The 22,579-nt window shown below is 43.2% G+C and overlaps 1 protein-coding gene across 1 annotated transcript in view; it reads left to right on the forward strand.

The window, feature by feature from the left end:
- Positions 1-22,579, forward strand: part of PTCH1 (patched 1) — a 66,219-nt gene that overhangs the window by 18,276 nt on the left and 25,364 nt on the right. The window contains exons 3-14 of the mRNA XM_064290828.1: positions 5,476-5,665; positions 9,622-9,691; positions 9,801-9,892; positions 11,286-11,484; positions 11,792-11,913; positions 12,766-12,913; positions 13,791-13,922; positions 14,346-14,501; positions 15,120-15,279; positions 15,918-16,072; positions 21,008-21,126; positions 21,953-22,355. Coding sequence (XP_064146898.1) covers positions 5,476-5,665; positions 9,622-9,691; positions 9,801-9,892; positions 11,286-11,484; positions 11,792-11,913; positions 12,766-12,913; positions 13,791-13,922; positions 14,346-14,501; positions 15,120-15,279; positions 15,918-16,072; positions 21,008-21,126; positions 21,953-22,355 — 1,946 coding nt within the window. The remainder of the gene's footprint in view (positions 1-5,475; positions 5,666-9,621; positions 9,692-9,800; positions 9,893-11,285; positions 11,485-11,791; positions 11,914-12,765; positions 12,914-13,790; positions 13,923-14,345; positions 14,502-15,119; positions 15,280-15,917; positions 16,073-21,007; positions 21,127-21,952; positions 22,356-22,579) is intronic.

A 22,579-nucleotide genomic window follows, 5' to 3' on the forward strand; every position in this document is an offset into this window, starting at 1 on the left:
TAGGGTTTCTAAGGAGCAGCTGGTGGATTCGAACTTTCATCCTTTTGGTTAGCAGCCAAGCTCTTAACCACTGCACCACCAGGGCTCCATTTTGTCACATAGTTTTAAATTATACGAGTTTGTTGCAGAAAAATTAGGAAATAGAGATAAACGCAAAAAAGGGACACAGGTAAATATTATCCAAAAAACCATCGCACAACAATAGCAGCTGTTAACATGGTGGCCTGTGTCTAGGTCTGTGTAACCAAAATTGGATATTGGTTATTTTTCTCTGCAGTATTTCATGAGATTAATTTTTAAGTATATAAGAAGGGCACTGACCTTCAAAATGAAAAAAAAGGGAAGGGAAGGGAAAGGAGAAAACCATTCCCCTCCCCCCCGCCCCCGCCAAGTTCAGTGCTTCGACACGGGTTCTTTGGGACTTCCTGAGAGCAGAGCTTCACACCAGATGATGTGGGAGATGGCAAGGTAGTGAACAGCTTTGGGCTGTCATTCAGCTGTGATTTAGGATAGGCGTTCGCTAGGACAGCAAAAGACAGGCGAGTGTATAAGCTCCTCTGTCCAGAGGGATGCCTGTTTCTGGTAGCTTGCTCCAGAGCTCCCTGAGTGAATACTGATGTAAGACCATATGAATGTTGTGCAGTTTATGACACAAGTATACCCGAGAAGGAGCTAAGTCGACCGGTGCAAGCAAGGGAGTGACATCATCCTGGCCTCACCAGGCTCCAGCCACACTTGCCTCCTTTCTTGCAACAAGCCAGACCTGAGGCTTTGCACGTGCTGGTTCCTCTGCCCAAGACACTATTCCTCCAACTCTCCACTTAGCTGGTACCTTCTTATTTGCAAAATCATCTTAAATGTTTAGGCCTTCCCTGGTTACCCTGTTTGAAGTAGGCTTCCTCTTTCCCTACCCCAATAAATCACACCACCCTTCATTCTTTCATGGCCCTTGTCATGCCGTGAAATTATCTTATTTGGCTTGCTTGCCCGTTGCCTGTTCTCTTCACGAGGCCCTTTGAGCAGGAACACGCCAATCTCACCCACTGCAGCATCCTCATTGCTTAACACATAGTACCAGTTGATGTAGAGTTGGCTCGGCTTGTGGCGACGCCCTGTGTGTCAGGGTAGAACTGTGCTCCACAGGGTTTTCAGTGGCTCATTTTTCAGAAGTAGCTCACCAGGATTTTCTTCTGAGGAGTCTCTGGGTGGGCTCAAACGGCCAACCTTTTGGTTAGCATCCAAGCGCCTTAAGTGTTTGCACTACCCAGGGACTCCAGCACATAGTAGGCACCACAAATATTTGCTCGATGACGGAATCATGGTAAGACTGTGTGTGTCAGATAAGATGGATGCTGGATGCCAACTCAACTTTTAAAAAATGCTATTGAGTAGCTTTGCAAAGACAGGTTCACAACTTGATAAAATATAAGATGATATGTTCAGTAAAATAATAGCCATATAATATATAAGAATCAGTTGACTTTAACCGTGCTGAAATGCAGGATATAGCATGGGGGTTGAAGAAACTTGAAAAGAATTCAGTCTTTCAACTCTAGTTGCTCGGTCTACTTATGGTGGTCTTGTCTTGGTTGAAACCGATTGTCACAGAAGCAAAATATTCTTATTTTTCACTGGAGCAAGCGATAGAAGAGGAAGAAGTTTTCGATTCCAGAGACATGACAAATATGCACCTTTATAAAAATATATGTGTGTTTATTCAAATATATATGATTAAACAAAAAAAACCAAAAACCATACCTGCTGGCCGTCAAGCCAATTTCAACTTATAGTGACCTTACGGGACAGAGTGGAACTGACTGCCCCATAGGGTTTCCAAGGAGCAACTGGTGGATTCAAAATGCCAGCCATTTGGTTAGCAGTGGAGCTCTTAACCACTGCGCCACCAGGGCTTTAAAAGGTTACATTATGGAGGCCCTCATAGGCCTGAAGGGGGTAGAATCCTGATGAGCTGAGGCTGCCTGTCTGCACCAGGGCGGCTCCTCACCTGGACAACACCTGAGTTACCTTGCAAAGGGGGAGACAGGGGTTTCTCTAGTCCTGCTTATTTGTTTTTAATCTTATGGTTTTAATTCACCTGGATTGTTAAGCTTCAACAAAGGTAAAAGAAACTGCTACGCCAATGCCTGGGAGCCTCTGGATGGTACAACTGACTATATTCAGCTGCTAACTGGAAAGTTGGCAGTTCGAAGCACCCAGAGGCTCCTCGGAAGACAGGCCTGGTGATCTACTTCTGAAAAATCAGCCATTGAAAGCCCCATGGAGCGCAGCGCTGCTTGGACACCCATGGGGTAGCCAAGAGCCAGAGTCAACGGGATGACGACTGGTTTTTGCTTTGTTCGCTTGTTTGTTTTTATGCCCAGGCTTGAGGAGGCGGTTTGGAAATATAGATGATTTATAGATCTGGTGCCTGAGTTGTGACATAGCCAGAAAAAAGGAAGGTGCTGAGCAAAGGCTGTTCGAGCCCCTTGGTATGCAGCTCTGCAGCTTTTCCAATGTGACCTCTGGACGTAGTAATTGGCTTTTTAGCCTCAAACTGCTTGTCCATCTCTAGAGGAGGGGGATTGAGTTTACTTCTGTTCACTAGTTCCTTGCCTGAAAATCAGCAAGGTATAGTGCCGTGATTCCTGTGGAGGGGCAAGGCCCTGTCTGCAGGCAGCTTTAGGACCGAGAGCCTCTACTGCAGGTTGTTTTCTAATGTTTTCCTATGGTCATTCTTTCCTTAACTTCAAATTGATTGGCAGACCTGGACTCATGGCACCCCCATATATGTCAGAGTCGAACTGTACTCCATAGGGTTTTCTGCAATGGCAGATTTTTTTTTTTGGAAGTAGACTACCAGGCCTTTCTTCCTTGGCACCTGTATGTGGACGCAAACCATCAATCCTTCAGTTAGCAACGACTACATTAACTGCACCACCCAGAGGCCCCCTCCCACACACCACACACACAGGCGCTAAACATCTTCTCACAGCCTTCCTCTGAGCCTATGCGTGTCCGCTCGGACCTGCGCAGACGACTTGCCAGCCAGGCCGTGAATCTGGCAAGTTTTCCTAATGAGGGCACTAGTTGCTTTTTAGCCTGCCCCTTGTTTATAAAATATGCCAAGAGGGCTAAACAACCCGCTGTTCCCAGTACTTATTTACTTGCCCAAACCAAATGTTTATGTCCTTGAATACTAAACTTGAAGAGAAAGGATTCCCCTTCGTGGGAAAGCTAAGATCACTGACGGTTCTTTCTAAACTATAGCTGGAGGCCGGCTTCTCCGTAAACAGTGACTTGAGGGAACCAGTCACACTCACTTCCTTTGCCCTGGAGTGTTTGTGTTGTGTGTTTGGGGTGAGGGGTGTGTGTGTCTGTCCATGTGTGTGGTGTGTGTGCATGTGTGTGGTCTGTGAGTGTGTATATGGGTGTGTGTGTGTGAGTGTTTGTGGTGGAGAAAGGTGTGCTTCTAGGATCCTCTTTGTCTTGCTGCTCCTTCCCTCATGGACTCTTACACAGCCCCTTGCTCTGGAACAGTCTTGGATAGGAGGACTCTCTGTAGGTGTCAGCATCTCCCTCCCATCCAACACACATCACACCACCCTAGAGAAAAATGCCACTCCCTTGCTGCAGTCAGCCCCAGCCAGGTGCAGCTTTCCGAGCTAGGTTTGGTCCAAAGCCATAATTGAAATACAGCCTTGATCCTGAGGATTTCACAAGAAGAAAAGCTAGGAGGGAAGCACTTTGCAGCAGCAGTGTCGGAAGTTTGCTGGTGTGGTCGCCTGTGCCTAATTGTGTTGGCTTTGAGCATGCCTGGCTTTGGCCCACCAGGGTGGAGCCTGTGTGGTTCTGGGACTGCAGTTCTCGGCCTGAGCTGCGTGCTCGGAATCACCTAGGGAGCTTCTGGGATGACTCAGAACCTGGCATCTGTGTTTTCTGGGTGCTTCCAGGTGCGTCTGATAGAACCAGGTTCTGGGGCTATGCATGGTGGCGGGGATGATATGTGGCTCATACGTTTCGTTCCTCTTCACTGGGGCTTCCCCACGTGGATCTGACTTGAATCTTATTATTTATCTTCTCCTGGCAAGTTTTGCACTGAACACATATTTGCCAACTTTCCTTGTTTCTTTTTGGACGGAGGAGAAACATTTCTGTTACCTTTGCCAGATTATTTAGGAGAGGAGTGTAAATTGAAGCCATTGATCTTGAAATGTGCTGCAGGAGCAGATTGTTTATACAAGTGAAAGAAATTGTAACAGGGGTATTTGGTCTGGTCTGCAAGGAAAAGGTGTCTCAAGTTTTCCCTCCTTCTTTATCCATATGGTATATTCGTTATAATGCGGACAAAGCGCGTGTCTATTAGGTTTGTGTATGTGACTGGCGGGCAGGCATTAATGGGTTTAGTGAGTATTTTTTCTCTCCTACAGTTATTAACATCTTGCATCCATATGGTTCATTTGTTACCACTGATGAAGCAATATTGATACATCGTTATCAACCAAAGCCCACAGTTTACGTAGGGTTCACTCCTTGTGTTGTCCAGTCCTATGGGTTTTGACACATTTATAATGTAACATATCCACCTTTGTAATACCTTTTTTTTTTTTTTTTTAGTTTCACTCTGTGCTCCACCCTTTCTTTCCCCATGCCCCTTCTCTGGTACCCACTCATCTTTGTACTGTCCCTATGTTGCTGTTGCCACGCACTGTCAAGTCAATTCCTGCTAATAGTGACCCTATGGGGTGAAATCTTTCCTGCTAATAGTGCCCTATGGGGTGAAATCTTTACTATGGGAGCAGATCGCCAGGTCTTTTCTCCTGCTGGTGGGTTTTGAACCACTGACCTCTTGGTTTGCAGCTGAGTGCTTAACTGTTGCGGCACCAGGGCTCCTTACCGTCCTCATAAAAAAGCCTTAACCCATTGCCTTCAAGTCAGTTCCAACTCATAGCAACCCTATGAGACAGGGTAGAACTGCTCCATAGGGTTCCCAAGGAGTGGCTGGTGGATTTGAACTGCCGGCCTCTTGGTTAGCAGCCGAGCTCTTAACTGCTGCACCACCACTACTGTCCCTATAGGTGTACCTTTTCCAGAATGTCATAGGGTTGGAATCATACAGTATGTAGCTTTTTTTGGACTGGCTTCTTTGACTTAACAATATGCATTTAAGGTTCCTCCATGTCTTCTCACAGCTTAATAGTTCATTTCTTTTTATCATTGAGTAGTACTCCATTATATGGTTGTACCACAGTATACCTATTGAAGGACACCTTGATTGCTTCTGGTGAGTATTTTTCATGTGTGTATTATTAGTCACGCTGGCATTGCCAACGATAATACAGTGAATGTTGCTTCACCCACCATCATTTTCACAAACAGGATTCATTCCTTGTGCATCACAAAGCTGTTAGTGAGATAAAAGACCGTGAATTTGCCATGGTTTTACCCTTCTAATGGAAACCTGTATATATTTGTCAGTTGGTGGACGAGTAAGTCGTGAATTAAATTATACTCGTCAGAAGATTGGAGAAGAGGCCATGTTTAATCCTCAACTCATGATACAGACCCCGAAAGAAGAAGGTGCTAATGTCTTGACCACAGAAGCCCTCCGACAACACCTGGACTCAGCCCTCCAGGCCAGCCGAGTCCATGTATATATGTACAACAGGTAAGTTGGGCAGGTGTGGGCCCCTTTACTAGATAAGGGTGTCCTGGAGATACACCTGGAGTATCACTTCAGATAGTTTTCTAATGCAATTATATCCTTCTTCCCATCTTGGTTCTTTTTTTTTTTGGAGGATTGACAACAGAGCAAGTGCATGATGTTATAGTATATTTTCAATAAATGTTTTGGCACTTATGCTCGAGTGAGCATGACCCTTCAAGCAGCCACTTGGGAACTCTACACCCATTCTAAAGACACTTCCATTGTTTAAGATATGTTTGCAGCAGTTGCATTGTGAATTGCCTTTAGTCCATTTGGAAACCCTGGTAGTGTCGTGGTTAAGTGCCATGGCTGCTAACCAAGAGATCGGCAGTTCAAATCCTCCAGGTGCTCTTTGGAAATTCTGTGGGGCAGTTCTACTCTGTCCTATAGGGTCACTATGAGTTGGAATCGGGTTGGTTTAGTCAATTCATAGACATAACCAAAAAAAGAAAGGGAGGTCGGGGAAGGAGGGAGGGAGGAGAAAAATAAGGCTCGTTGCTTTGTCTTCACTTCAAATATTGGCAGTTGTACATCCACAAGGAGCTCGGCTGCTAACCAAAAAGTCGGCAGTTTGAATCCACCAGCCGCTCCTTGGAAACCCTATGGGGAAGTTCTACTCTATCCTATTGAAAAAAAAAAAAAACCCGCTGCTGTCTAGTGACTCTATCCTATAGGATCACTATAGTTGGAATCAACTCAACAGCGGTGGGTTTTTTTGTTTTGTTTTGTTTTTTTTGTTGTTGTTGTTTTTTTTTTTTGATGTACCACAAAGCAAAAGGGGGATTGAGCCAGTATGAATTCATGCTGACAGATATGTTGAATAAGTGGATACACACATACATCAACACATATACACACCACACACGTACCTTTAAAAAATATCACCCTCTAACTATAGGTAGTGTCAGAGTGCTGTGGGCATAGTAAAAGCATAGGAAGAGCTCTAGACCAAAACCAACAATCCTTTTCTTGTCTGTCTAAACTCTAAGGTACTTCAGGGCAAGGATCCCATCTCATTCGTTGTCACACCCTAACATTTTTAACAGTAGACATTTTGTTGACTGGCAGACTGACTGCCTGGATTGATTCATTTAAGCTGGTTTAAACTGTTGAGATTGCTATCACCAAGCCCCATCTGTAGGGGACCGCTAAGTCAGCACTTACCTAACCCGATCCCACTCCCTGCGGTTTCAAACTCCTCTTAACTGAGTTGTTGACAGTATGATTTTTTTTTTTACCTGGGAGAGGTGAGGAGGGGCAGCATAGACATCCTCAGTGGCCAGAGGACAACAAGCGGTGAGAGTACAAGTAAGATTTATGCTTGTTTCTGCGCTTGCCTCCAATTCCCCATGGATATGACTAGATTGACCCTAAGACCCATTCTAGCCTGAGGTGTGCGATCCCAGGGGCCTGGCATCACCTGGATGGGTCACTGTAAACTTGGTTTATGGCCGTGTGGTTCCAGGAGAAGATCAGATCTAGATAAGAAGAGGCTTTGGAAAATGTCAAGAGGTAGTTTCGTGCCAGTGTTAGGCCATCTTGGCTGAAGGGCACATCCTAACTCTTAATAGCATGACCCCTCCAGCCTCTAAGGAGTATTATAAGGGAAGCAACTACCAAGGGCAGCTTCACAAAATTTGCAATAGAGGACCTGTGAAGAGGCTAGAAATGGGTGTCCCAAGGCCATTGTAAGCACCCCTACATGTTTTTAATATAGTTCATTGGACCCTGTTTGAGGAGGCTTGTCATGTGGGAGTCCCTGGGTGGTGCAGATAGTTAATGTGCTCTGCTGCTAGCCAAAAGATTGGCAGTTCAGGTTTACCCAAAGGTGCCTGGGAAGAAAGTCCTGGCTATCTCCCCCCCCCCAAAAAAAAAGGCCATTGAAAACTCTATGGAGCAGTTCTACTCTGACACACATGGGGTCGCCATGAGTTAGAGTCAACTCGAAGGCAACTGATTGGTCACTTACACACCTAAAGATTGCTGATGGCAGATGTGATGGGTTTACACAAGAACTACATTCTTCTTAAGCTGAGAAGGAAGCAGAAAATTTTATGCATTGGAACGAACTCTAAAAAACACCTAGTTCGACCCATTCCATTTCTTTAGGTGAGAAAGCTGGCAATTACATTGATTCGAGCGTTTCCCCAAGTGCATGCTGTTGTTAAATGATAGAGCCAGGTTTACAACCTGTTCTTGTGGCTCCAAGCCCTGTGGTTTTTCTAATGCACAATCATGTCCTTCTCAAGAAAGCCTAAGTAAGCATTAATTGATCGAGTGATATTTATTGAGAACCTACTCAAATCTATCCATGTATGTATATGTTTATACATACAATTGGGTGGTTTATAAAAACAGAAATTTATTGTCTCACAGTTTTAGAGGCTGGGAGTCTGAAATCAGGGTATTGGCTGTGTTGATTCCTTCTGAAGGCTTTGAGGGAGAATCTAAATCTATTCATGCCTCATCCCTAGTTTCCGGTGACAGCTGGTGATCCTTGGCTTACAGATCACTCCAGTCTCTGCCTATATCTTCACATGGCCATCAGTACCCAGTGTTGATGCTATGTAGAATTAAAACATAAACATATATGTGGATGGGTAAATTGATGGGGGATGGATGGACGGATGGACAGACGGATAGATGGATAACTTGGTCTCTGCCTTCAAAGAGCTGACAGTCTAGTTAGGAATAGGAAAGACATCAATACGGGTAGGCATGTGCAAAGCCACACACAAGCAGTCCCCACTGCATGAGCTCCAGTCTCCAAGCAGGAGAGCCCACCAGCCAATGTCTACAGTTCAAGAAAAAGGGGTGATTTTCAGCAGCACTGGCCAGAGAAAGCTTAGCAAGAAGGTGGTGTTTCAGTAGGACTCTGAGGGATGGATGGACGGGAAGGTTCTGAGAAGAGGGACAGGGGAGAGGACAAAGTCTGGATAGCTCCTTTGGTTGAAAACAGACTTCCCTTAGGAGACCAATAAAATAGAGCAGTTTGGAGGGAGTTTTTTTTTTCCCCCTCTTGTATTCACCCCATTTCCCATTCTCTCTCTCACCTTTCAAATCTCTCTTTTTTTCAAGTTAGGTTTATCTCCCTAATACACTGAGAAAGGCAAGGGTGTAGTGTGCTCTTCTAGAGATAACAGAACTCTGAGTTAATTGTTGATCAGTATATTTAATGTGGCAGTCTGCTTCCATAAAGATTTATAGCCTTGGAAACCCTATGGGACAATTCTCCTCTATCCTGTAGGATTGCTGTGAGTCAGAATTGACTCGACGGCAGTGGGTTGTTCTTTGTTTTTGTATATTTAATATCATTTTTATAGGACAAGGGATAGAGTAATTCTCTAATCTCATTATAATGTGGGAATTTGGTCTACCTGGCAAGTGTCCTTTACAGCATTTGTGGTTAAGAGCCAGAAAGTTCATTTTGAACACTACCTGTTATATATAATAAGGACTTTATCCCGATAGCTGCCATTAAAAAAGTCAGTAATGTTTTCCCGCCTAAATATATGTTTATACATTAAAACCTCACTAATTGAGTCCTCACTTATTTTGAATTTGTGATAATTCAACTGGGCTGCCCTGAAGTCCCTTAATGTATGTAGAAAAGCAAATTAATGGTGTAAACAAGATTATTGGAGGAACAACTTAAGAAAACAAGACTTTTCAAGTACTTTGGTAGCATTCATTTACATAAACACCCCACATGTTAATTACAATCAAGAATTATCTATTCATTAAAGCAAGCTTGCTGGGTCTCTACTTGGCAAAAGCTGTGCTCGTTTGGACAGATGGTTAAAAGTGATAGAAATTGCGGTTTTTTCTCCATACACTAGCCTTCTGATTTTGCAGCTGATTTCCTTAGTTTATTTACTACCATGAGAAATTTTTTCTCTCTGCTTTTCTTTTTCTAGACAGTGGAAATTGGAACATTTGTGCTATAAATCAGGAGAGCTTATCACAGAAACAGGTTACATGGATCAGGTATATTTTCTTTTTGTTTACAAACATTTCTTAAAAAAATTCTCAAACCACCCACCTCCAGTGTTCTGTGTTAGCCTAATGCATGGCGTGTTTTTCTTACCTTTGACAGATAATAGAGTATCTTTACCCTTGTTTAATTATTACACCTTTGGACTGCTTCTGGGAAGGGGCAAAATTACAATCCGGGACAGCTTATCTCCTGTAAGTGTATGATCTGGTTTTCCAGAACAGAATGCTTTGGGTGTTGTTTGATCATTGTTTAATCCTTTCAGTTTTGAACAAGAAATAAAAACATTGAAATTCCATGTGCATTTTTTTGGGGTGAATAGTGGGGGGAGGGTACTGAGGCAGAATGTTTTTCCTCTTTTCAAAAAAAAAAAAAAAGAAAAGTTCTGTAGGCATCATTAAATTTCATTCACTTTTACCAACCTATTTATATGCAAATAAAATGCAAATTATCAAGGAGCATGTGGGATTTTAACTCTTTAAAATGTTTGCAGTTTTGCAGACCGGTCATTTCTGTAGGGTTAGCTTTTTGTTTTTTGAAGGAAAGAATTTATCAGACGTAGATAATCGGAATTAAATATTTCAAGTTAAAGTTCAAGATCTTCCTGCGAAGTAAAATGCTAACCTTTCCATGGATCACATTAATGACACCGAAGGGGGAAATCTGCTGTCTCTGAAGGCAGTGGTTGGGGATGCTTCACAGCGGAGCAGTTGGATATTATATATGCTGCATCTTTAAAAGAGTAATTGTTAATCAGTGTAGACGTGTTCAGTTAATTATGCAAGAGTTGGTGCTTGGGTTATTGTTTCTGTCCTGGCTTACGCATATCTGCAAAAGCAATTTGCAGTGGCCATGCCCTGGCCTTCAGTGTACAGTTTTAGATGGGAAATAAGGGGTTTTGTGTTTTCTGGTTGGGAGATTCTGAATAATGACTTCAGCCTGGTTAAGCAGCTACAGTGTGGTTTGAACCACATAACAGGCAGCCAAAAGCCTTTCTGGTCTGTCAACAGCACAGATTCAAAAGTGAGTGTGGGGGGAAGTGGCCTTGATGGTGGTGATGGCAGAAGCAGCGGGGGGCTTGCCTGCGTGATTGCCAGGCTGTCAGAGGAGCTCATAAGTATGGGATTATTAAAGGTAATAGAGATCAAATATTTTGATTGATGACATTTACAAAGCATCTATTAGGCCGGCAAGTGCTAATTTGACACTGTGAGTCCCTCTTTTTTTTTTTTTTTCCATTTTGGATCTCAGTCTTCTGCTTAGACACACCCATTGGCTAATTTTGTTTTTGAATATTGAATACAATTAATACCATAATTAGTAATAAGTAAAATAAATAGATGCAAGCAAAGATTCTTTAATTCTCTCATTCATTTATAAGCTCTCTGCCATCTTCATTCAAGAGTATTTCCTAGTGTTAGGCTGGGAGACAGATGTGTCTAGAAAGCAGCATTTATTTTCTGTGTCCTGGAGTCCCAGAACTGTAGCAAAAAGCCTCACACAATACAGATATATGTGCAAACTTGCTATGGTACCGAGGGTTTGGAAGCCTTTTTTCATTGTTTTGTCTCCTGATTTCTTTTACAGAGGTAAGCCTCCTTTGCGGTGGACCAACTTTGACCCTTTGGAATTCCTAGAAGAGTTAAAGAAAATAAACTACCAAGTGGACAGCTGGGAGGAAATGCTGAATAAGGCTGAAGTTGGTCATGGTTACATGGACCGCCCCTGCCTCAATCCGGCTGATCCAGACTGCCCTGTCACCGCCCCCAACAAAAATGCAACCAAAGTGAGTACAGTCATTGATTCTTTTCAGAAGGGACAGAGACATAATCTTTTCGTTTTTCTAAATCCAATTTTGGTTCTGTGGATTATTTTCATTTCTAAGATTTTGTTCTCGGCAACTTTTTTTTGGTCGATGGAACTCAGTTTGTTTATGGAATGAAATTTTGCTGCGAGATTTGCCATATGCCTCTCATTAGCCTTGTTATTAATGTTCTCTCTGTAACAAACAAGCCCTTAATGTACTGGATTTTAACAAGGCATGTGACCTGCCTACTAATTCCTGTAATTATGTGGCTGTCTTTTTATTTTAGCCTCTTGATGTGGCTCTTGTTTTGAACGGTGGATGTCATGGCTTATCCAGAAAGTATATGCACTGGCAAGAGGAGTTGATTGTGGGTGGTACAGTCAAGAACAGCACTGGAAAACTGGTCAGGTAATCTAACACACAGAGTAAAATCCAAGCCATCTATTTTTCCTGCTTTCCCCAGAAACTACTTCCCTTCTGACATCTGCAAGTATCTTTGTATTAGTACTTAACTGTTATCCTAGCTAGCTGTCTGGTGTAATAGCATATTAGGAGACCAGACCAGCTTGAAAAAGCATCTTGGGGGACTTTTTTCAAGGATGGATTTGTAGTTTTCAGCAAGACTAGTTACTGACTTGGATTTTAGAAGATCGGCCCATTACGTAGAAAACTGGGGCAAGTGTAAAGCAACCTGCATGTCAAGCAGGCAAGAGACATTACTCGTAACATGCCTTATAGAGTTAAATTGCGTGTGCTAAGTACAGTCACCTTCTGTTAGAGGGAAAGACTAAGAACTCACCGCTAAGCAAGAATTATCCTTTGTGCGCTGACGGACTCTGGTCAAGTGTCAGGCGTTTAGTCTGTGATGTCTCCCTTGGGAAAGCCATCGTCTGGGATTTCTGCACAAGCAACCGTGCCTTGCAGAGCCCAGTATATCTGCTCAACCTATCTACTGCTCTCCCCTTCCTGTTTCATTGAATCAAAACTGAGAAAGGAAATTGCCTATTAATTTAATTTGGGGGTATATCTGTAAAAGGTTGGTAAGGTTACACCTTTAATATGGTACATCAATCTAGTCAACAAAATCACCATCCAGGTCCCGTTTTAATGGAAACATGTGCTGAAATAGAGGAAAAGAATTTCTGCCAGTGAGTTGCGGGGCGGGGGGTCGGGGGGATACATTTGGGATTTTTCCAAAGTGAAAACTGCTTCCTGGGAATGTTTATACTGTGCCTTCCCACCCCGCCAACTCCGTCACAGCGCCCACGCCTTGCAGACTATGTTTCAGTTAATGACCCCCAAGCAAATGTATGAACACTTCAAGGGCTATGAGTATGTCTCACACATCAACTGGAATGAGGACAAAGCAGCAGCCATCCTGGAAGCCTGGCAGAGGACCTACGTGGAGGTAAATTCTGAACACCTTGAATCTGGGCACCAACTCTAGTTACCAAGCACTACCTGTTAGTAACCTTAGTAACCAAGCACTACCTGTTAGTAACCAAGCACTACCTGTTCACAATATTTGAAAACAACTTTTTTTTTCCTCATTAGAATTTATTTTCAAAGCAGATAGTTCTGGGAACTTCGCGAGATGAAAAAGAAATTTTTCCTTTCCTTGGTATTGAAAATCTTAGGAGAATATTTATGTCATGGAAGTCTGTCTTTAAGGACACTAATTCTAATTGGGTTGCAGTAAAACACTTGGAGTAACCAATTCTGAACTTCAGAGTAAAGGCATACCAGTGTTTTAAAAACACTGGGCTAACAAGAAAAGGTGTCTGGAAAACATTAGCAAAGCATAGAATCTGTTCACAGCTGCAGGCCCCTGGTTAGGTCATGTGACAGGAGCTGGCCTTTGTTTCCCAAGCAGTGACCTCTACCGAGCTGCATGTGACCTTTTAAAAGTGGCCAGCAAATGGAGGGGGGAGGAGTGCCTGTAAGAATGAGTTGTTTTGGATTAGGGGAGAACCCGTGGAACTGCAAATGGTCGGTGGAGTTATGGAGAGGAGAATAGTGGCCTTAGACTTGAGTAAATAAACCCCTCTGAGGAAGCGCGCAATTACCCTGCTCACCACAACGCCACATTCTCACTTGATTAGCTATAGACTTCATTGTCCTAGGCCCAGGGTGATTTAATGTTAGCCCAAGTTCAAACCCTCCCACCCCCAAGCTTTTTTTTTAACGCATCATAAACAAGTGGGGGTTGGGTGGGATCTCCATCACCAGAAACTCATTGAACCTTTCATTCTATTTGGGAATTCACCCTCATGTTGTATCCACAGGTGGTTCATCAAAGCGTCTCTCACAACTCTACTCAGAAGGTGCTTTCCTTTACTACGACGACCCTGGATGACATCCTAAAATCCTTCTCTGATGTCAGCGTCATCCGAGTGGCCAGTGGCTACTTACTGATGGTAACCATCAATTCCCTGCTCCTGGGGTTATTTGTTTGTTTGTTTCGTTTCCTTTTAAAAGTTTATACTTTCCCGTGACCGCTCCGCTTTTTAACTGCTCTTAACTTACACATGCATTCGGGACAGAGAAAGCTTATAGACCCTATCAGCTTCATAACGGTTTCAAAAGTGATCCTATAAAGCGTTTTTTCCCGTTCGCGGTTTGCCCATCATGTTGTGTGACGTCTGTAATGTACATTTTTGTTGTGGTGAGGTTCGATGAATTCTACTTTTGAGTTGGGGGGATGGGTGGGAGAAAAACATTAGAATCATTACACATTCTAATGTTTGGCTTTTGTTTTGTGTTTCCCCCCACCCCCCCTCTCCCCCTTCTCCCCTTCTTCATCCCCTCCCGGCCCCCCCGCCCCGTTGTTCTGCTTGCAGCTTGCCTATGCCTGTTTAACCATGCTGCGCTGGGACTGCTCCAAGTCCCAGGGTGCCGTGGGGCTGGCTGGCGTCCTGTTGGTTGCACTGTCAGTGGCTGCAGGATTGGGCCTGTGCTCATTGATCGGGATTTCCTTTAACGCTGCAACAACTCAGGTACTAAAGGAGCCCTTCCTTTGCTGTTTGTTTACAAACACCCCTCTTAGCCGGCCTCACATGCGTCCACCTTACCCAAAGGGTCCTCAGCCTTTGCCACTTGGTTGTCCCATGTGTCGAGGATGCTGTCTCTAAATGGACCCCTTGGGGCAGTGGACAGAAGGTCTGCATGGGCTGTTTATTAGCCGAGATGCTTCACCCTTTATTAGAGTAGCAGTCCACCTGCAGGGCTTGCAAAAGCTGATCGCTGGGCCCCAACTGCAGTGTTTGTCATTTGGCAGGTCTGGTGGGGCCCGAGCATTTGCATTTCTAACAAATGGGATGCAACCCAGGGACCGTGCTCTGAGAACCACTGCCCTAGATGAGTTAGATTTCTTTTCATCTATTAACTTTAAAAATTATTGGAAATGAAAATCTACAAGACTTCCTGTGAGCTGAAACCACTAGACTTTGAGGATGTAAACTCTCAAATTATATATCTTCACTGTGCGTTAATGTAAGCTGTCCTTTTGGGTAGCTGTTGGGGGCGCACTGGTGGCAATGTTTGTAATAGCTTTGGAATTAATGCAGTTGGGTGTCTCACACGTTTAATGTCACTGTCCTCTGTTTGTGTTCCAGGTTTTGCCATTTCTTGCTCTGGGTGTTGGCGTGGATGACGTTTTCCTCCTGGCTCATGCGTTTAGTGAAACAGGACAGAATAAAAGAATCCCTTTTGAGGTAATAGAAAAACAAAAGAAGAGAGATTTGGGGACTGCCAAAGCTCCCTCTTGTTCTCTGAGTATTTGGCCTTAAATTTTCCTCAGTGTGTTCCAGTAAATATTTTCAGTTCCATGTCCAATGACATATGACTGGCTGTAAAGTAAACTAGAAGAACCTCAGGACACGTATTCGCTATAAGAGGTGCCACGAGCTTCTCTATTTGGGATCTTCAGAAATACGGAGTCCTGGGTGGCACAAACAGTTAAACACCTGGATACTAATCAAAAGGTTGGAGGTTCAAGTCTACCCTGAGGTGCCTCCAGAGAAAGACCTATCAATCTGCTTGCCAAAGATCACAGCCATTGAAAACACTGTGGAGCACAGTTTTACTCTGACACATGTGGGGTGGCCATGAGTCAGAATCAACTCAATGGCAGCTGGTTTTTTGGTTTTTTTTTTTTGTTTTTGATCATGTTAAAAATGTATTTAAATCATTATCTCGAGGCTTCCTGCCTTGGATGGTTATAACCATGAAGAGTATATGACTATGTAGATAGTTACTGAATTTTTTTTATAATGCTGGTGTTAGAGGCTTAGCCAAATATTTCTTTCTTATCCCCTGACACACCAGCATTATAAAATACCAGTTGTGTTATTTCACCACATTTTTGGACTATTCACACGATCCGTGCTCCGCGAAGACCCTGCCCTGTACAGCTCTAAGCACTATGGTTTCCCCTCCTCAGGACAGGACCGGGGAGTGCCTCAAGCGCACAGGAGCCAGTGTGGCCCTCACGTCCATCAGCAACGTCACGGCTTTCTTTATGGCTGCCTTGATCCCAATTCCGGCTCTGCGGGCATTTTCCCTCCAGGTGAGTTTCTAGGGACGAAATGTGTACTGATTGTGAGCGCTGCACTCACACGCTCGGCAGCCTGAGCCTAGTTTTCCCTGCTAATGTCCTTCAGTTATTGCAGCCGTGAAGTAACGTAGCATCCCAGGGTTTGGGGCTCTGTTAAAATGGGCGGAGGCTGCTTTAAGCAATAACCCGATCCCACACTCTAAAAAAAAACTTTTCCAGGGTTTGGTTCTTCCCTTCGGGCCTATATGAAGTTGCCCTTTATGCTGCTGTTAGGTGCAGTCAAGTCAGCTCTAACTCACAGAGACCCCACTTAAAACAAAAAGAACAAAACATTGCACAATCCTGCACGGCCTTCGCGATCATTGGTTGAGGCTCCTGGGCTTTCCTACGTAGGGGGCTCATCTTCCAGCACTGTATTAGACAATATTCTTTCGTGATCCGTATAGTTTTGATCGGCTACCTTTTCTGAAGTAGATCACCAGGCCTTCCTTCTTTGTCTTGGTTTGGAAGCTCCACTGAAACCTGTCCACCATGGGCGACCCTGCTGGTTTGTAAAATACCAGTGGCATAGATAGCTTCCAGCATCATAGCAACATGGAAGCCAGCACAGTACGACAAACTGACAGACGGGTGGTGGACCGTTCCTTTGTAGTTAAATTAAAATGGTAGCAGAGGCCACCCCGTATGGAAAGTCAGCAAGCTCCTACTCCAGTTGATCATGAGTCCTCTGAATTCTTTGAGATGCAGTCAGCTTTCTGGCTGCTACCTACTTCTAAACCACACTCTCATTTTCTTTGGCTTCTCCCGTCTCTTGCTGGCCACCTCAACCCAAAGATAACACCCTACCTGTTGATTTCCCCAAAGCATCCCAAACACAAGGCAGTTGTGTATAGCACACTTTTCGAAGTCTAAAGCTCAGACTGCAGTATAACTCAGGTGAGGCAGTTGACTTAAAATTGAAGCGTAGATGTCACTGTATGAAGGTGTATTGCCTGTTTTCTGCCGGGGACAATTGTCTGCATGTGGTGTTCCTCTGTGGGCAGCCTGTGCTTGCCAGCTCTCCTTCCTTATTTCAACCTCCACACATCTCTCCTGGTCCCGCTTCTTTTTAGTCCCCCACCTCCTTCTCAGGCTGCCCAGCAAGCTCAAAATTCCTCTCACTTATCTTATGCAGAGCAATTTGGTTCCCTCACTCTTCTGCACTCCCCTTCCAAACCAGGCTCTCTCATGCCCAGTTACCCATCAAGATATTTTTCTAAACAAAGAGTTATATGACTTACAAGGATGGAGAATTCTCTAGAATGGGCATGCTGCTACGGTCAGCAGTAGGCCTAGAGTAAGTTACTGACGTTGCTCCTAAGCTACTCAGAACTCACAAAAACCATTTGTGATGGAGTCGACTCCATCTCATGGAGACCCCATGTGTGTCAGAGTAGAACTGTGCTCCACAGGGTTTTCAACGGCTGATTTTTTGGAAATGGATCACCAGGCCTTTCTTCCAAGGTGCCTCTGGGTGAACTAGAACCTCCAACGTTTTGGTTAGTAGCTGAGTACAGTAACCATTTGTATCACCCAGAGACCCCAACTTGAAACTCATAGGAATCCTAAAATTATTAGTGCAGCTGAGGGAGAAGGCTACTTGACCAATTTGTAGCGTGGCCTTCCTAAGCCCGAAGTGGTTCAGGGTATTGGTATCTCAAGGATATTACTGAAGTTGTGCGATAAATCAACATTTTCAAAGACAGGTGAAAAGAACATTGGCTTTGTTTCTTCTTCTCTTTTTTTTTTTTTTACAGAATGGTGTGTAATTCACGAAAGCATTGGTTTTTATAGAAAACAGCTGCTAACCAAAAGTCAGCAGTTCAAATCCACCGTCCACTCCTTGGAAACCCCATGGGGCAGTTCTCCTCTGTCCCATAGGGTAGCTATGAGTCAAAATCCACTTGATGGCAACAGGCTGGTTTTTGGTTTACTTTTGTTGTTACTTTTTAAACTGTTCTATTCACCGAGCTGATTCATATTGCTTTACTCTCTTAGTCACCAAAAGGGTTCTAAGGAGAGTGATCAGGAGGACAAACAGACAAATCATGAATTAGGTTGCTGGTTTTACATTTGTTAACATGGTAGCTTTTTAAAAGTCTCCTTATTTGTCATATAAGAAGGAATTCAATGATGTATTTGTATTTCATTTCACTAATTACTGATAAAGGCCTAAACACCTCTAAGTTATTAACAATCCGTCTGTGTTTGGGACACTAGACTTCTTGAATATTTAGCGTAAGGTACCTATAACAGGAAAAAAAAAAAAATTCAGTACCAATCACTGTGACCACCAGACCCAAAAATGCTTTTAAAAAAAGGTTTCTTTTTATTGTAAACTTATTTTAGATTTTATATCTTTTATTTATTCCATATATTCATTTATTATAGATTTTACATTGAAACATGAATTGTGAGTGACTAAATGAATAAAGCTAAAGTTCTCATTTATTCATTCAGCTGAAACTGGGATCTAAGCTCAAAGAAGGCAAAAATATATGTAAGGCCAGGAGTAACATCAAAGAAAGTGAAAGATTAATTATTGCTATGACTAAAATTTGGGTGGTCTTTTTGCACAAGCACACATCTTCTCAGCACCCTTTTTTATCCCATTTTTGTTCAATATATAGCAGATCTTGGTACTGAGAAGTTATTCTAGAGCCTTTTAATAGTGGAGCCCCCTCTCCTCCCTGTCTCTTTTTCTTTTTTCCCTTCCTTTCTGCTTGCCTTTTTCCTCCTTGTCTTTTATCTTTTCTGCCTCACATGCCTTTTTTCCTTCCTTTCTCTCTCTCTTGTTTTCTCTTTGCCTTCCTCAGTACCTACTGGTGATTCATCAAGACCAACTCTCCTTTAATGATATCCTCTGGTGTTGTGGCCTGGAAAGCTACGTGTGTAGAAAATCCAGCCCACTAAGTTCTCCCAAGGTGAGCACCTGGCTGGGCTCAATGAGTACTGTTGGGTTTGTATTCCTGTTCCAGGCCCCTGGAGGGTCACTGTTGTAAACTATCTCCAGTTGCCACAAGTCCTCATTTATTAAAGAATGACTGACTGTGACACTCAGGCTCATTCTCTGGCCAAAAAAGAAAGGAAAGAAAATTTAATAAAACCGGAAAAGCAAGCAATGGCCTTTTGAGCAGCCATCAGAAATTTTACCTGGTTTTCATTTATTTATTTATTAATTCATTCATTCATTAACAATCATTGTTATACTCGAGTCTGTTGTTGTAGCCTCCGATTATCCTGAGTGCCTTCCAGCCTGGGGGCCTTATTTTCCAGCACTACATTGTACAATATTCTGTTGTGATATCCATAGGGTTTTTATCCGTTACAGCAGCAAATGAACATGTTGCACGTATTTTGAATTGATAAGGAATTTTTAAGGCAGATTAAGAAATAGGGGCTAGGTCATTTTGAGATGGAGACTGTTGGTTATTTTATGGTTCTATAAGGTGTCACAGAGCCCTGGCGGTGCAGTGGTTAAGAACTCGGCTGCTAACCAGAAGGTCAGCGGTTCAAATCCATCAGTTGCTCCTTGGAAACCATATGGGGCAGTTCTGCCCTGTGCTGTAAGGTCGCTATGAGTCGGAATCAACTTGACTGCTACGGATTTATAGGCTTCATAGGGAATTAATGACTGAAGGCATCTCTGTAGAACTTGGGTTTATTATTGCATCTTGAACATAAATTCACAATTACCGTCAAAAGCCGTTTGTGAGGTTCTCTCTTGACTTCCTTACATACCACCGATTGACATTTTTTTTTCCTCACCCCGAGACATTTATCCTATTGAGAAAATTTTAGAACTAATCAATCCTTTGAAAACGTCAAAAGAGTTTTTAATTTAATAAAATATATATTTCTTGATTACTTAGCAATCTGGTGTTAGTTTTCTATTGTGTTTTTTTTCTTTCTATGTTTTCTGAACGGGAGAGCCCTTTCCCTGTCTTCTGTTGACTTTCTGCTATTAACAGCCCAATTTTGTAATTTTTACTAGGTCAGCAGGAGTCTTGCCAAAGCACTACAGCATCTCGCCCCGTGTTTATTCTAGGTTATGGAGTGACTTTTGAATCTGTACTTATTTTTTCTGCATACTATAATCATGCTCAGGAATTTCTTTCCTGCTTAACTCTCCTTGACCTTTTATGTTCCTGCGCTCACGCACACCACAGGCTACCCCAGAGGCTATTTGGAGTATGCCTATTAAAAGCCTCAGGGGACATGTTTGAAATTTTATTTCATGTTTGAAAGGTGACATTTTGATATATTCAGTCCATTTCTATATACAGATTTTCTAAGTGGTAAGTCAGGGCCGCACAAACTTGTCGAAATATTCTGAAAGGGAAATGTTTCTTTTTGTTTTAAATTAAAACATCTCAAGTAAATTCTCTGATGTGCCTTTGTAGGTCTGGCTTGCTTAGGTTACTGGCAAGATGTTAGTGGTTTAGTTCCATTCTAACGTATGGGTTCATGGAATTATTGGGGTTGGAGGATCGGAATGATGGAGGTTACTCCAGTCCAATAAGGAGCCCTGGTGGCGTAATGGTAAAGCGCTCAGCTACGGACTAGAAAGTCAGTGTTTCGAACCCACCAGTGGCTCTGTAAGAGAAAAGGCTTGGCAACCTACTCTTAAAGATAACAGCTGAGGGACCCTATGGGCCAGTTCTACTCTATCCTGTAGGGTCGCGCTATGAGTTGAAATTGACTCAGTGACACACAACAACTCCAGTCCAGTGGTGTCTTAATGATGGAATTGTGGTAAAATGATGGGAAACTCCAATATCTATTTCAGGTTTAAACACTTCAATAGTAAAGTGAAAGAAAGTTGTTTAAAAACATGTTTCTTTTCAAGGCAGTCCTCTGTTTGGGAAGAGTTGAATTGGTGATGTGAATTTTCTTTCCTTCTCTTAGGCGGCTGTAGTTGTAGTGTTCAATTTTGCCATGGTTCTGCTTATTTTTCCTGCAATTCTCAGCATGGATCTATATCGGCGTGAGGACAGGAGACTGGATATTTTTTGCTGTTTCACAAGGTACATTATCAGGCAGCTCTGGCTTTTATTCATTGGGTACAGAGTGGTAGTGTTGAGAGAACTCTTTCTGTCTATGAACTTAGAACGGAAAAAATTTTTTTTTTTTACACAAATAACAAGTGCCTTCTATGTTTTTTTTTTTTTTTTTTTTTTTGCCAACCTTGCCCTCTCCCCGCTCCCCCCCGCCCCAGGTATTTCTATAAGCATGCTATGCTTTTTTTTTTTTTAACAGCAACAGGTAAAAAAAAATTGGCATAGCGACCCTTAGGAAATATACCTTGGGGGGCAGCAGTTGACAAACAAGCGTAGAAAGTGCACATTACTTGCATAAAAATGCAGTAGTTAGCGGGGTTTGCATTAGTCTGATGGGGGTTGGGGAGATATTAGATGGACACTGCTTCCCTGGGGGAAATAACTGATTCACTGGGGTTCTCCCCTCCCTCAACTGAATAATCTCACAGCCCTTGAAGTTCTGAGACACGTTTTTTCTATTGGGAAACAATATTGCTAATTGTTGGGAGTGTGTCATACCTTCCAGAACATCTAGAAAAAAAATGTTGGCTTTTTTTTTTTTTTTTAAAGAATCAGGCTTTGAAAGGGTTCATTAACATGTAACTTGTTTTGGTGGCCAAACTTGGGATTTGGCCTCCACGGATTTACTCATGTCCATGTCCAAATAAACCAGATTATGTCTGTGGAGTTCAATGGTAATGTTTTTCTCCTACGTCCGAGATACGGAAAGCGGGTATTAATGGCCATTAGAAAAAAATGAAAGTATCGTTTCCCTGTTTCAGTATAACATGGCAACGAATTTTTCCTTTTTCAGCCCCTGTGTCAGCAGAGTGATTCAGGTGGAGCCTCAGGCTTACCTAGAGACCCATGATAACACCCGCTACAGCCCCCCGCCACCATACAGCAGCCATAGCTTTGCCCACGAGACACACATCACCATGCAGTCCACAGTCCAGCTGCGCACAGAGTACGACCCCCACACGCACGTGTACTATACCACTGCAGAGCCACGCTCCGAGATCTCCGTGCAGCCTGTCACCGTGACCCAGGACACCCTCAGCTGCCAGAGCCCCGAGAGCACCAGCTCTACAAGGGACCTGCTGTCCCAGTTCTCTGACTCCAGCCTCCACTGCCTCGAGCCTCCCTGTACCAAGTGGACACTTTCCTCTTTTGCTGAGAAGCACTATGCTCCTTTCCTCTTGAGACCCAAAGCCAAGGTAACTACCAAAGCAAGAGATTCTTCTTTTCTTCACAGAATAACAGAGCAGATTTCTATAAAATTGAATGGATTGCTTCTACTTTTCTTCCCTTTTTCCATTAAAAAAAAAAAAAACACTAAGGCATGATGTATTTCAGGATTCCAAAACAGTCAATCCATTTAGAGCGTGGGGCTGTTTGAATGAGTTCATCTTCCACAGGTGTGAATCTCTGCAGCAATTCT

The sequence above is a fragment of the Loxodonta africana genome, chromosome 9 (genome assembly GCF_030014295.1).
Source record: "Loxodonta africana isolate mLoxAfr1 chromosome 9, mLoxAfr1.hap2, whole genome shotgun sequence".
In the NCBI taxonomy this organism is placed as follows: Eukaryota; Metazoa; Chordata; class Mammalia; order Proboscidea; family Elephantidae; genus Loxodonta; species Loxodonta africana.